The sequence below is a fragment of the Mirounga leonina genome, unplaced genomic scaffold (genome assembly GCF_011800145.1).
Source record: "Mirounga leonina isolate KUSES-001 unplaced genomic scaffold, KU_Mleo_1.0 Mir_94, whole genome shotgun sequence".
In the NCBI taxonomy this organism is placed as follows: Eukaryota; Metazoa; Chordata; class Mammalia; order Carnivora; family Phocidae; genus Mirounga; species Mirounga leonina.
In genome coordinates, this window is record NW_023270855.1 from 9,363,921 (window position 1) to 9,377,552 (window position 13,632).

A 13,632-nucleotide genomic window follows, 5' to 3' on the forward strand; every position below is an offset into this window, starting at 1 on the left:
TGTTTTTAAAAGTGTAGACCAGGTGCCTGGGTGGCTTGGTCGTTTAAGCATCTGCCTTCGGCTCAGGTCATGATCCCAGGGTCCTGGGATGGAGCCTTGCATTGGGCTCTCTGCTCCACGGGGAGCCTGCTTCTCTTTCTCCCTCTGCCTGTCCCTCCCACTGCTTGTGCTCTCTCACTCTCTCTGTCAAATAAATAAATAAAGTGTAGACCCCCTGAGTTGGAATTGCTTGGGGCTCTTGTAAAAAGAGACATAATCCATGGAGGGGAGGGGGGTGGGAGGATGGGTTAGCCTGGTGGTGGGTATTGAGGAGGGCACATTCTGCATGGAGCACTGGGTGTTATGCACAAACAATGAATCATGGAACACTTCATCTAAAACTAATGATGTAATGTATGGGGATTAACATAAGAATAAAAAAAAAAGAGACATAATCCAGGGTTCTACCTCAGACATACTTAATCAGGATTTCTGGGGGTAGAACCTGGGAATTTGTATTATTGACAAATCCCTTAGTGATTCCTACTGACTGAGAAACAAGAGCCCGGGGCCAGCCCAAGTGAATTAATTAGGAAGCCTGGGACAGACAGTGGCCATCTTGGGTAGCTACCATTTTGGTGGGAGAAAAACCAGTGGTGACCACCAGGGGACTAAGGGGTAGTAGTAGGGAATTGGCAAGCAGGAGGCTTGGCTAACCTGATCATTTCTTTAGTCTCAGAAGGGGCAGATTCTGCCCCCTTTTTGCTAGAGTCCAGAGATGGCAGTTTTTGATCGACATACGGTGTGCAGGGAAGGCAAATCTATATTCAGAGTATCTATTTCAGAAGAACAAAGTGTTACCCTTCCCATGATGGAAGTGGTTAAATGTAATCAACCTGTCGCCAGGTCGCTGGCTAATCACGTCAGAGAATAGTGCCATATCGGGACTCAGTGTTTGGTCTTTGCTGCTGGTGGACTGAGCATTCAGTGGTAGCCAGGCCAGCGTCGGTGAGTGGAAGCCCGTGCATAACCTCCCTCCCTGCCACTCGGACCCAATGGGCCATGGCATCAATGGCGGAGGAAAGAGCCTGACTGGTGCCCACAAATGGGTCATGCCGTCAACTTGGTTATTTAAAATCCCCCTCTGCTGAAGTTATCCTTTGGTGAGCATTAACATGGGATACAAATCTCTTCACATTCTTTAGCCATTCAGAGAAATCTATCAGTATCCCTCTTCCTCAAACCTCCTTGGCACCAATTTTTCAGTAATGTTCCTTCCAAATTCCTGACCATCCAGCTAAACCATGTTCCACAGCCCATGAATTGGTATAGACCCTCACCTTGTCATTTCTTCTTGCAGGCAAAATGCACAACCAGGTGCACTGTTCCCGGTTCTGCCCTGGGAGGATTTCCCTTCACCTGTCCTCAGGGATGCTCCATAAAGGGACTGTCATGCTTCAGTGTCCACTTTTGGGCTTTGAACACAGTTTTCCGTAACCATGACATACCCTCAAGACCCCGAGACCAACCAGTGAGGTTACATAGACTTTTTTTCCAAGAACAAACAAAGTTCACAGTCAGAAGGAAATGGGTAGAGTCTGCTCTGGGACACCTATGTTCATTCAGCAGCTGTTTCATGAGTACTTGCAATGTGGAGAATGGGTAGTGATGGGTCCTATCCATGGACCACTAAGGACCAGTTCAGGAAGAAGAGCTCAAAAGAACCCACTTCCCGACATCAACAGCAATGAGACAGAATGAGTTGAAGAAGCCTCCTTGGTGCCTCTCTTCTCCCACCCAAAGCCCCTTTGGTACTTGTGGGAGGTGGGTACCAGTATTAACTTCATGCTGGCCTGGGTCCTTGAATGAATGATGCTCGTTCCTGCTGACACCATGAATCCTAGGTGGTGATGGGTACATTCCTTGGCCTCAGTCACTCAAGCACACTGTTACAGACAGCTTTCCTGTCTTGATGCCTAAGCAAGATGAGAAAGGTCTAGCAGTTGTTTTATTCATCTTCCACGTATTTTAAGAGTTGTTTATTAACCTACTGCTGTGAGATCTAACTCATGTGCAGCAAGGACTATCACCCCCTTTGATCTGCACCTCCTGGTTCTTAAGATACCACACAGGGTTATCTACTTTGTGCAGGCTCCAGATTTCTGGTTCCTTTCATACTCTGCTCTGTTTAACATTCTGATCCTTCTGTTTGCCGTTTAAATAATTTCCTATGGTTGTCTCTTTCAAATGCTGAGGAGGGTTTTAGGCAAGCATACATTGCAGCTTAAAAAGTACTTGAGGTATGAAAGTGGTATATTTTAGTTAAGCCACAAGTAGTATCTATCTATCTATCATCTATCTTCTATCATCTATCTATCATCTAACTATCTATCTATCATCTATCATCTATCTATCATCTATCTCTTGTCTATCTATCTATCCATCTATCATCTATCATCTGTCTCTTATCTATCTATCATCATCTATCTATCTATCTATCATCTATCATCTATCTATCATCTATCTATGTATCTATGTATGTATGTATGTATGTATGTATCTATCTATCATTTATCTGTCTGCCTGTCCATCATCTATCTATTGTGTTTAGGCTCAAATACACACACACAAACACATACAGACACAGACATACACACACACGCACACATACACACACATTATGTTTAGAGTAAAATATACCCACACCTAGGCACACACATTCATGGCAATTCTGTTACCATGGAGACAGTTCTACAATGGCTTAAGAATTGCTTAATGTATAAAAGTATTAAAAGATTATATCCAGTAAGGCACACACAGTTCCACTAAAAAAAAAGACCATATTTATTCCTCAGGATCTGGGTCTTTCCCATGAACATGCAGTAATGAAACTTACAAAACTCTCAAATTTAAGAAATTCAGTGCTCCTACCGACCATAAAAACCTATTTGTAGGCATTGAGTCATTTGCCTGTATTTAAGAAGTGTTTGCCAAATTATTGGTACTGCTTTTTTATTTTTATTATTGCTACTAGCATCCTGTTGAGGGTGGACAGTGAATGATGAGGGTGAAAGCAGTACAGAGAGATGAAAGGGGCCCTTGAGACCATCTGTGTGTGTGTCGTGGCCATCCATCCAAGACAGGCCAGTCACTTCCAGGTACTTCCCTGGGTGAGTGCAATAGCCAGTCTTCACTGAGGGATGTCATGGGACAGCCCCATGGCCAGTGCTGGGCTGGGCAAGCCCGGGCATGGGGTATTTGCTTCGCCCTATGGTGGAAGGCTGCCCTGGCCAGAGATGGGAGGGTCATTGCCAGGGATGCAGGGCAGGTGGCTCCAGTTCACAGCTGTCTGCTCCCACCACCAGGAGACCCAGGTCCAGGTGTTCATTGTTTAGACTCATCCAGAAGAGAGGAGTGATCCTCCAAGCATCGGGTTGAAGGAGTTTCGAACTCCAATGCAAAAGGTTCAGGAAGAGGCTTTGAGAAACCCACAGCTGCTTCGCAGGGGGCTGGGCTGGCGTGGTGGGAGCAGGGACCACGCAGCCCGGTGTGGGATCTGGCTCTGCCCACCACGTGCTGCATGGCTTTGGAGCTTCGCCTCATCCCAGCCTCATTGCTTCCCCAGTGAGGAGGAGGAGGTTGACGCTTAAGACTTCAGAGACCCCACCCATATCATCTCTCCCCCAGGGGAGGTAACCTCTGTGTTATTACATTTCTCTGTATCCCCTCCCTCTGTCCCTACAGCACTTAGAAGCCTGCCTCCGACAGATGAGCAAGCGAGCACAGTGCTCAGGAGCTCCGACTTGAGAGTCAGATCAATGAGGGTTTGAGTCCCGGCTCTGAAAAATGGGCACCCTGAAAGGGCCCATAAAACCACAGGGTTGTACGAGGACACAGGTGACTAGATGCACCCCGTCAGAGCCCGATGAGTAGAAGTTCTTATGAATAGGAGCTCCGAGGACCCCCGTAGATTGGGTCCAGAGCAGCAGCTCTGACGGACACAGCCTCCCCGAGATGTTTCCCTCGGTTGTATTCAAATCGGGTAACAATGGGCCTGGCGTTCTGGGAGGAGCCGAGGGTGGTCCCTCAGATGCCGGTGGCCGGAGCCCACAGGGAAGTCAAACACCTCCTGGGCTGGACGTCTGCACCATGGACAGGGATCTGAGTGACAACGACAGTAAGTACAGCCGGGGGGACCTGGGGAGCTCACTTCTGTGGCCAGCACTGGCCGAAATCTTCCCTCTGGCCTCTGTGCTGTCTTGGGTTCTGGGTCTGTGTTACTGAGAGCATCCTTCCTTCCTTCCTTCCTTTCGTGTGGAAAGCCCATTTGCAGCCTGCTAGCTGTTCTTCCAGTATGTGCCTCTGGGCAGTGCAGGAGGATGGTAACAACCAAGATGAGAACTTTCCTCCCTGACCATGGTAACCCCGTCCCAGTCTTGTATCCTTCAATCTTCCTTTCTCTGGCTGACCGTTCCCCAACCCCCTCTCGCCCCAGCCACATGTGAGCCTGAATACCACACTTGGGCTCAGTTCTGAGGTGAGGTTAATTTGAAAGACATTCCTGGGAGGTCTTTACTGGTGATCTTCCTCTTGCAAAGAGGGGCGTGTTCATTATTGCTCGAGAAACACAGTCCTGGTGACCCCAATGCTGTCATTCCTGGGACAGAAATACAATGGAATCTAAGGACTATTTAAAGAGATGAAGACAGAAATGGCATTTTATTTATTTATTTTAAAGATTTTATTTATTTATTAGAGAGAGAGAGACAGCGAGAGAGGGAACACAAGCAGGGGGAGTGGGAGAGGGAGAAGCAGGCTTCCCGCTGAGCAGAGAGCCCGATGTGGGGCTCGATCCCAGAACCCTGGGATCGTAACCTGAGCCAAAGGCAGACGCTTAATGACTGAGCCCACAAGGTGCCCCAGAAATGGCATTTTAGGAAGAAATGTGCCATGTTTAAAAAAAATGTCTGATCCTGAATTTGGAAGGGACAGTGTGTGGAAGAGTATCAGATTGGGGATTGGGAGGCTGGGGTTCGGGTCCTGGCTCTGCTATGAATTGGCTGTGTGATCTTGGGCAGGTCACTTAACCTCTCTGAGCCTCAGTTTCTCCATCTATAAAAGGAGATGGGTCAGGATTCCCTAATTTGAAGACCATGAAGGTGAGGGCAAAATGTTGTATGAATGTAGTTTTCTAGGGGGTGGGGGGGGTCCTCAGCTTTCATTTGAATCCCAGAGAAGCTTGTTGACACTAGTACATTTTCACGGTTCCCGAACTTGGGGACTTTGAAGGTCCTGTGCAGGTCCAGCTCTATTGTCTTTCAGTTTCAGAGCTGAAGTGGGATATGAAATAAGCCCATGTAAATCTAAGCAACGCATTTAAAATTTTGTTGGAATCCTTTTTCATATTGAAATAGGAGACTGTACAGAGATATTTTACCATGTATTTGAGCTGGACCTAATCTGATCTCTGATATATTGGAAATTGTGTAGTCATAATTTTATAAGGTTCTACTAATAATCAAATGCAATTTTTCTTCTTTGAAACACTGCCCATTATCAGTCTTGCAGTTTACAATAGGAGTTTCTTAGTAACAATGGGCTAAGTTGGATCTGGATTCAGATCCAAGCTCTGCCTCCTAATTGTTGGGTGACTTTGCTCAAGTCGCTTAACCTCTCTGGGCTACATTTCTCACAATAAAAACATAGATCATGTCATCTGGAAGAAGTGGTGAAAGATTAATTGGATGCGAAGTGCCTACAGCATCACTCAGAGTTGAGTAAGCATGGAATAAATGTTGACTCTAGAAAATTATCAGATTCTGTCTCCCAGAGCTTTAAAATTAAACTGCTATTAATGAAAAATACTATCACCTGCAGTGTTTCTATTTTGGCATCATGCCTTTTGGTAAGCCAGGTGAGAGTAAGGTTAACTCTTTAGTTCCCTTAAAATTCTAAAGACTCTGATTCTGTCATAGTGTCACCCTACATGCTGGTTTCCAATATAATCAAACCATAGGGTCTACTGCAAGGTATGAGATTGTTCAGAAAAGTTTTTAGAAACAATGCTGATGAACTCTGAAACTGGTCAGTATTTGTCCAGGTTTCGGAAAGGGAGCCTGCTATGGGACTTACATAATTGAAACGTCCCTCCTTAGGCGAGGGACTTTGTCCCAGTTGAGTTACTCTCCCCAATCACGAAAATGTCGTCCCCTCAGTTTTTGAGTCCGGAATGTGGGCGGCTTTAGAGAGAGAATATCTTCTCCCAATGACACACTGTGGGACAGAAAGTGGGCATGGACAGAGACATTCTGGGATGTGGCGTCCACGTGGAAGTCAGCATGAAGGTCTCTTAACTCGGCCTTAGCTCTGACAGCATTCGGCTCATGGCAACACCTCCCGCCATTGGCCGAGATGCTTCCGGTGATGGGCCGGTCCGCCTTCCATAGCTGAGGCGGTCAGGAATTCTTTCCTACATTTAGCTGATCTCTCTTTCCCTGGCACTTCTACTCTTTGGTCTGGATTCTACAACCCCCCCATACCCCTGCCCCCAAGCTACTCAGAACAGGTCTGTTCCCTGTTTAAAATAAGAAGCCTTCCGAGTTTTTTCTTTTCGAGCATGACCAGGCCTTGTTTTTCCAGTCGGCCCAGATGTAATGTGGTTTCAATCACTCTTCTCTTAGAGGGAGATATCCTAGCCCAGAGACGAAGAAAAATCCCCTCCCTTATTCTAAAAATCATATTCCTTGTAATACAACTTATTACAGACTGAATCCCCTCCCAGAAATGGTGTGCAAGAGCCTCTTCAAGTCAGACGAGCCCTACCCCATAATTGGAGGAGGGGGCTGCTGTGATTCTGGACAATAGGACCTAGATGGCAACTCCTTACTCTTGGGCGCTGATAGCTGGGGACGGGGAGAAACGATCTGAAGCCACACCACTGGCACCATCAGTGACCCAGTGCTGAGGGATGGGACTCTTCCCCTGGTACCCCGGCCAGCTCTGTCGCCCAAAGACATTCTTTCGTGCCCAGCTCTGAGTTGGAGACCAGAGACTGGATGAAGCTGTCAGGGTAACTTGGTGGGAAAGATGCTGGACTTCATGGTAGGGGCCCAGCTTCCAAGGGCCTTGGTGACTGACCGTGGGGCTTTAGTGTATCTCGCACATCCCTTAGGAGGGAGGTACGGCCACCAGGAGTGCAGGCCCTCCCTGCCAGTTTGGCCCTGACCTCATGGGGCAACTCTTAATGGAAAGATAGAGTGTCCCTTTCTCTCGGTTTTCCCAAGTGCTCCTCCCACTGACTGTATTCCCTGAGCCCTGTTGTAGGGAAAGAAGACCAGGGCCCTAAAAAATAAAGTGACTTTCCCCCCAGACTACACAGTAGGCTAGCTATTTGGAGCTGTGCTCATGGATGGGGGAATAAGGATGAATGCACTGATCTACTTTTCAGGTGTTCAAAGCCTCGTGGGGGAGGCAGACCCCCAGCTGGACTTTTTCTAAATAATTCTTAGAAAGCTGTTTGGCAAAAGTGACAACAGAGTACGGAGGGGCACAGTGAGGGGGCAGCACCCCCAGGCAGGCTTTGTAGGACGTCAGGCCTGGGCTGAGTCAGGCTGAGGGAGTGGAGGGGGTGTGTCCTGGGCAGGAACAGCCCGAACAAGGCCTGGGAGAAATGGCACAGTACCCGTGCCAGGGTGAAGGCCAACATCAGTGTCCTGAAGTGACAAGCCAGCCCTTACACCCCCTTTGCCTTCCCTGCCCCGTGACCCTGTCTTGGCATGGTGACGCTTTCTACAAAGCAAGACTTACACATCCCAACTAATTGGACATTTGTTGTAACATTTGCCAGGTTGTCTCTTGGCATGCCAGAAGGGCCTGAAGAACTCCAAGGACAACTTCGCCCCGGCCTTCTCCCCGTTTCTCTTGATGCTGATCTCACTCCCACGGCGGGCCTTGTGTCTGCTCTCCCAAATATGTTCTCGTTGGCTCCCACCTGAAAGCTCCCACACGTCTCTCTCCTCTCAAGCCCCAAGGAGGCTTTTCTCTCTCCTCCCCCCTTTCTGCTCTGTTCTTTGTCCCCACCCCTCCCCGGCCACAGGGACTGTTTTCCCTTCTCTCACCTGTTCTGGGCAATGTGGGGAGGTTTTTTAACCTCAGCAGGGGAGGAGACTCCAGAGGTAATATAGGGCCAGTTAATACAGGGCCTTCTCTGCTAAGGGCCAGAGCTTAGTTGTTAGCTGTGGGCTGTGGTGGGCGCCTGGGTGGCTCAGTCGATTGGGTGTCTGCCTTCGGCTCAGGTCATGATCCTGGGGTCCTGGGATCAAGTCCCGCGTCGGGCTCCCTGCTCAGTGGGGAGTCTGTTTCTCCCTCTCCTTCTGCCGATTCCCCCTACTTGTGCTCTCTCTCTCTCTCTCACTCTCTCTCTCTCAAAAAAAAAAAATCATAAACAAAAAAAGCTTTAGGCTGTAGTGAGCCACTGCGGTGTTTAAGAGGTGGGATGGCCTGGTCAGCCTTTCTGGTCTTGCTATGAAGACTCTTACATAACGTAGCCATTATTTGTTCTTCTTGGCAAGCAAGATTCTTTTCTTTCTCTTGTGATCACCTGATTCTCCTGTTTTTATTACTTTAAATTATGGTAAAATACACGTAACACGAAATTTGCCATCCTAACCCTTTTTACCTGTGCTGTTCGGTGATAATAAGTACATTCCCATTATTGTGCAACTATCACCACCACCTATCTCCAGAATCCTTTCATCTCTAACCCCATTCAACAATTCCCCACTTGCCTCTCCTCTTTGCTCCTGGCCAACCCCATTCTGTTTTATGTGTGTGTGGATTAGACCACCTGAGTCTCTCCTGTACCATCTTTAGTGCCATTCAAACCACAGTGTATTTAAGAGCACTGACTGTATGCAGGAAGGGGGGTGGTTCTCTGTCTGAAAGGGACCCTCACGCCTGTTGGAGGAGACAAGGTAGGAAACAAAAGCAAGATGGCAGTGGGGCGCCATCTGAACAGAGAGGTGGACCGATTTTAGTGTTTTTAAGATGATTAGTCCTGGAATCAGAGGCAGAAGATGTGGGCTCCTTTTATCCTCAGAAATAAAGGGAATGGCATTTTAAAAAGAGGAAGTTAAAGAGGTTATCCATTAATTATACCTTGCTCCACAAGAAAAATTCCTTTCTACACAAAAGAAAAATTGCTGGTGGCTGGTGAGCACTACCTTAGAGACGCTTTGCAAAGCTTTCTCAGCAACCACTTGATGCCATTTGCATGGAGCGATAGGGCGTTCAGCAAAGTGGAAAGGTCATTGGCTTAGAGTTAGGATCTGAGTCGTAAGTACTCTTTCTGGCTCTGCTGTGAACCTGTGAGCTCGTTGCCCCAGATCCCACCTCTGAGTCTCGTGCTTCCACAAAGCCGGGAAAACAGAAAACAGTGGTTGTCGTTAAATGCAGAACAAGATCACACCCGCACCATCCCTTTGTGAGCCACACGACACAATGCATGTCTTAGGGTGGGGTGGCCCAGCTGCAACTCAGCCCCGACCCTGTGGAAACAGTGATGCAGCTGGGGGGGCCCCCTTTGGAGTGCCCCACACTGGGCGTCACACAATGACCCGTGACGTCCACGTTCCTGTTGTACCCGCTGAGATCTGCACAGGAAATGACGCATCTGCCTGTAGGTCAGCCTCGAGCCCTTTCTTTTTGTACATAACATAATGGTGAGATTAATTTAGTTCTGACGAATTACGACTGCCCTGCGAGGTCAGGGTGGCTCCTGGTTGATGGATGGAGCTCTGAGTTTCCCACCTCTTATTCTTCCCCTCTTCCTGCCTCTTTGTTTGGTTTCCAGCCAGACGTCGCAGCTGTATGGCATTTCTCTGTCTTCTAGCAGCGCAGAGTCTGGATGCCCCAGCAGACCCAAGACCTCGGGCTGGGCGGGGGCCTTCCCCGGGGAGAGGGCTGTGCAGGTCTTGCCTTTCTTTCTATGCTTGACATTTTCACCTCTGGCTTAAAGGAGCACAAAGAAAGAGGAAGACCCTCCCTCCTCAGGTCCAAGGCATTGACTGAGCATTTCTTGAATGCCAGGCTCGGGGCTATGAGCTGTGTGCACATTGTCTTATTAGATGGGCGCTAATATCATCTGTTCTGTTTCACAGCTCGGGGGCAGGGGCTTGAGTTCTGCAAGGATGTGTGGCTGGCACAGTATCGTGCGGTCCATGACTCAGACGTATCCGAGCCCAGGTTCCTAACCACCGTGCCTCAGGAATTCTGACTCCGGACAGACAGCCTTGGCTACAATCCAACCCTGACCTTTATCCTTAACGCTGATAACCGGGCTCACGGGAATTGCAATGACATGCACGGGCCCTGGTCCCAGAAAGGTTCAAATTCCAGCTTCCCTCTTTCTGACCCTCCCTCAAATCTACCCACGAGTGTCTAGGGCAGCGTGGGCAAAATAAGGCTCAAGGGCCAAGTCTGACCCACGGCCTGTTTTTGTCAAGTTTTATTAGCACAAAGCCATGCTTACGTAGTTGTGCATTATCTATGGCCGCTTTCAGCTGAGCTGAGTAATTGAAACAGACCGTATGGCCCGCAAAATCGACAGTATTTACTACTTGTCTATTTGCAGAAAAGGTTTGCCGATCCCTGGTGGCTAAAATAGCTGAAAATGCTAATCCACTTATCAGGAGCAAACAATGTTCAGAACCAAGATATGAATGATAATTCCCAATGAGTTATCATCTTGGGGACTTCAGTACACTTCAGCAGGCACCAGTGTGAAGCTTTGGGTTGACGTCCCTTTGCATCACACCCATCTCTACCCCAGGTCTCTCACCTGTTTCTGCACAGAGTCGTTTGTTTACAAAGATAAGCTTTCCTGCTAGGACAAGTACTCTCTACATCTATACACATTCATCTATTTCAGCTTCCTTTGTAAATTTCCTGCAAGGAGAAACTGTAGAGATGCGTATGCATTCCTTATTGTCAGAGGACTGAGACATTTCTAAGTTGGGGGGAGTGGAAGAATGAGATGGTTCATTTGTCTTAATGACCACCCCCCACAGTGTGCATGGCCGTGGGTTTCAGCATTCCTCCCCATCTGCCCTCCCACGTCCAGATAGCCCCAGCTGCTCCAACTTAGAATAGGATCTCCTGCTTCTTTTGGCCTCTGTTTTTATTAAACTTGAAAGGACAGGGCATATTATTTTTATTTTTGTAGAGGGAAAGAGTGCTAGGCTTTAAAGAGCTGAGGGAAAAAAAAAAAAAAAGGAGGGATCTAGGGGGTGAGATGGATCAGCTGTTGACCAGAGTGTGTTCAGTGACTTCATGCAGAGAGAATTACTTTCCACCGACCATTTATCAGCTTACCCTTTAAAGTCAACTTCCTGTAATCATACTGGCCACTGGAAAGACAGAGCTGAGGAGTTCTTGTCCCCCAGCTCGGGGGCTGCAGGGAGTGGGTTTATGGGGTGGCCCGTGTGCTGGAACTGGAACAAGGAGCCTCTAGCCTGCTCTGACTTCACTGCTGTGCACCCTAGGACTACTGGAGTAACCACTCTGAGCCTCAGACTCCTCATGTGGAGCAGAGTTAGAAGTCCTGCCTTCTGTATCTCCAGGTGGGAGGGTGGGGTGTAGCAGCAGGTGTGGGGTGATGCTTTATGAGTTGTCCAGCATTTCTGGGAGCCAATTCTTTTTTTTTTTTTTTAAAGATTTTATTTATTTATTTGACAGAGAGAGACAGCGAGAGAGGGAACACAAGCAGGGGGAGTGGGAGAGGGAGAAGCAGGCTTCCCGCTGATCAGGGAGCCCGATGCGGGGCTCGATCCCAGGACCCTGGGATCATGACCTGAGCTGAAGGCAGACGCTTAACAACTGAGCCACCCAGGCGCCCCTGGGAGCCAATTCTTATTTTTATGCTTTCCTTCCTTGGAGACTCAGGGCTATGGGTATCTCTTTCATAGCCTGGCAGATCAAGTTGAGGGTTTTTATAAACTTAAACTTAAATCTAAAAAATTGAAGTATAATTAACATGCAGTGTTACATGAGTTTCAGGTGTAGAAGATGAGGTTTGAACAGCAGGTATGTAGTGAGTGATTCTTCCGCAGGGGCTGCCTCATGAAAAATACTTGGGAAGAACATGGGCTTTGGAGAACAGTGAGTCTTGGTTTGAACCCAGCTCCATCACTCACGGGCCTCATGATCTTGGGTGAGCCACAGCTTTTCTGAGCCCCATCCCCCCATTAGGAGAATGGGGCGACAAGTGTCAGTTTGGGCCACCTGAGAAGCAGACACCCACTGGTGTCATTAGATGTGTCAGAGGTCCCTCAGAAACACATGCGAAAGGAAAAGGGCAGCGGGAGCAGGTGTGGGCCGAGACCGCCTGCAGGACCACACCGCAGGGGTGTATACCTGTGAGAGGAGAGTGGGAAGCAGGGCGCCTCAGACTGCGGTCTGGCTCCAAGAAAGTCTTGCTCAGGTTTGTGGGGAGTCTCAGAGCCAAGACTGCCCATTATGGGAAGCTGCATAAAAAAAACCACTGCGCACCTCAGTACCTTAAGACAGCCCCCATTTTATTATAGTTCATGGTTTTGTGCGTCAGGAATTTGGGCAGGACTCAGCTGATTCTTCTGCTCCTTGTATGATCCATTAGGGTCTGTCTTAGTCAGTGTGGGTTGCTACGACAAAACACCATAGGCTTCCTGGCTACTAGAAGCAAACATTTATTTCTCAGTTCTGGAAGCTGGGAATCCCAAGCTCAAGGCACCGGTAGACCCGGGGCTGGTGAGAGGCTGCTTCTGGCTTGCCGCCTGCTGCCTTCTCACCAGAAGCTCACAGGGCAGAGAAAGAAAGGGCCCGAGTCCCTTTCTTTTCCTGCCAGGGCACTAATCCCACCACAGGGGCTCTGTGCATGACCTCATCTAAACCCGATCACCTCCCAAAGGCCCCAGCACGGAATACCATTCCATGAGGGGGTCAGGGCTTCGGCATATGAATGTGGGGGGCCACGGACCCGCAGTCCGTAACAGGGTCACTCAGGGGTACTCAGCGGGCAGCTGGCCTGGCCTGGCAGAGCCCGACGGCTTTGCTCATGTGCTTGCTGGCTCGGCAGGATGGTGGAGTGGCGGGAAGGCTGCGCTCTGCTGGGCTTCTCTCCATGTGGTCTTCGGGTCTCCATGTGGTCCATGTGGTCTCCCCGGTAAGGCAGCCTGATGTCTTACACAGCAGCTCAGGGCTCAAGAGGGCAAGAAGTAGAAGCTGTGGTCTCTTCATGGCTTCTGTCCACAGTGTTCCCTTGCGCGAAGCAGTCTCAAGCCTGCCTGCGTCCAAGACGAGGAGACACAGATGCATCTCTTGATGAGAAGCGTCTAAGCCTCTCTAATTCAGTCACTGTCCCCTGGGGTCCTGGGGTACGATCCTGTTTCTAAAGCATCTGTCATGGTGGTTGGCACAGAGTAGGTACCCAGCAAGCAGGAGTTGCCGTTCCGAATGTTTTTCTCACCAGGATTATTCGTGCTGCTCCTATCACACCCCACCCATCCCTGCCTGCCCTGCAGATGGGTGCCCGAGTGAGACTGGCTTAAACTGTGAGCCTTTTCAATAACGCATTGTATGGAGGCTGGGTGCGTTATTGTATGGAGGCTGGGTGCGTTA

General features: G+C 48.9%; 1 protein-coding gene across 2 annotated transcripts in view; it reads left to right on the forward strand.

Annotated features, from left to right (window-relative positions):
* Positions 1–4,092: 4,092 nt before the first annotated feature.
* Positions 4,093–13,632, forward strand: part of SSUH2 (ssu-2 homolog) — a 28,306-nt gene continuing 18,766 nt past the window's right edge. For both annotated transcript variants that reach the window (XM_034997178.1, XM_034997179.1), the window contains exon 1: positions 4,093–4,156. In XM_034997178.1, coding sequence (XP_034853069.1) covers positions 4,129–4,156 — 28 coding nt within the window. In that variant the 5' untranslated portion in view covers positions 4,093–4,128. The remainder of the gene's footprint in view (positions 4,157–13,632) is intronic.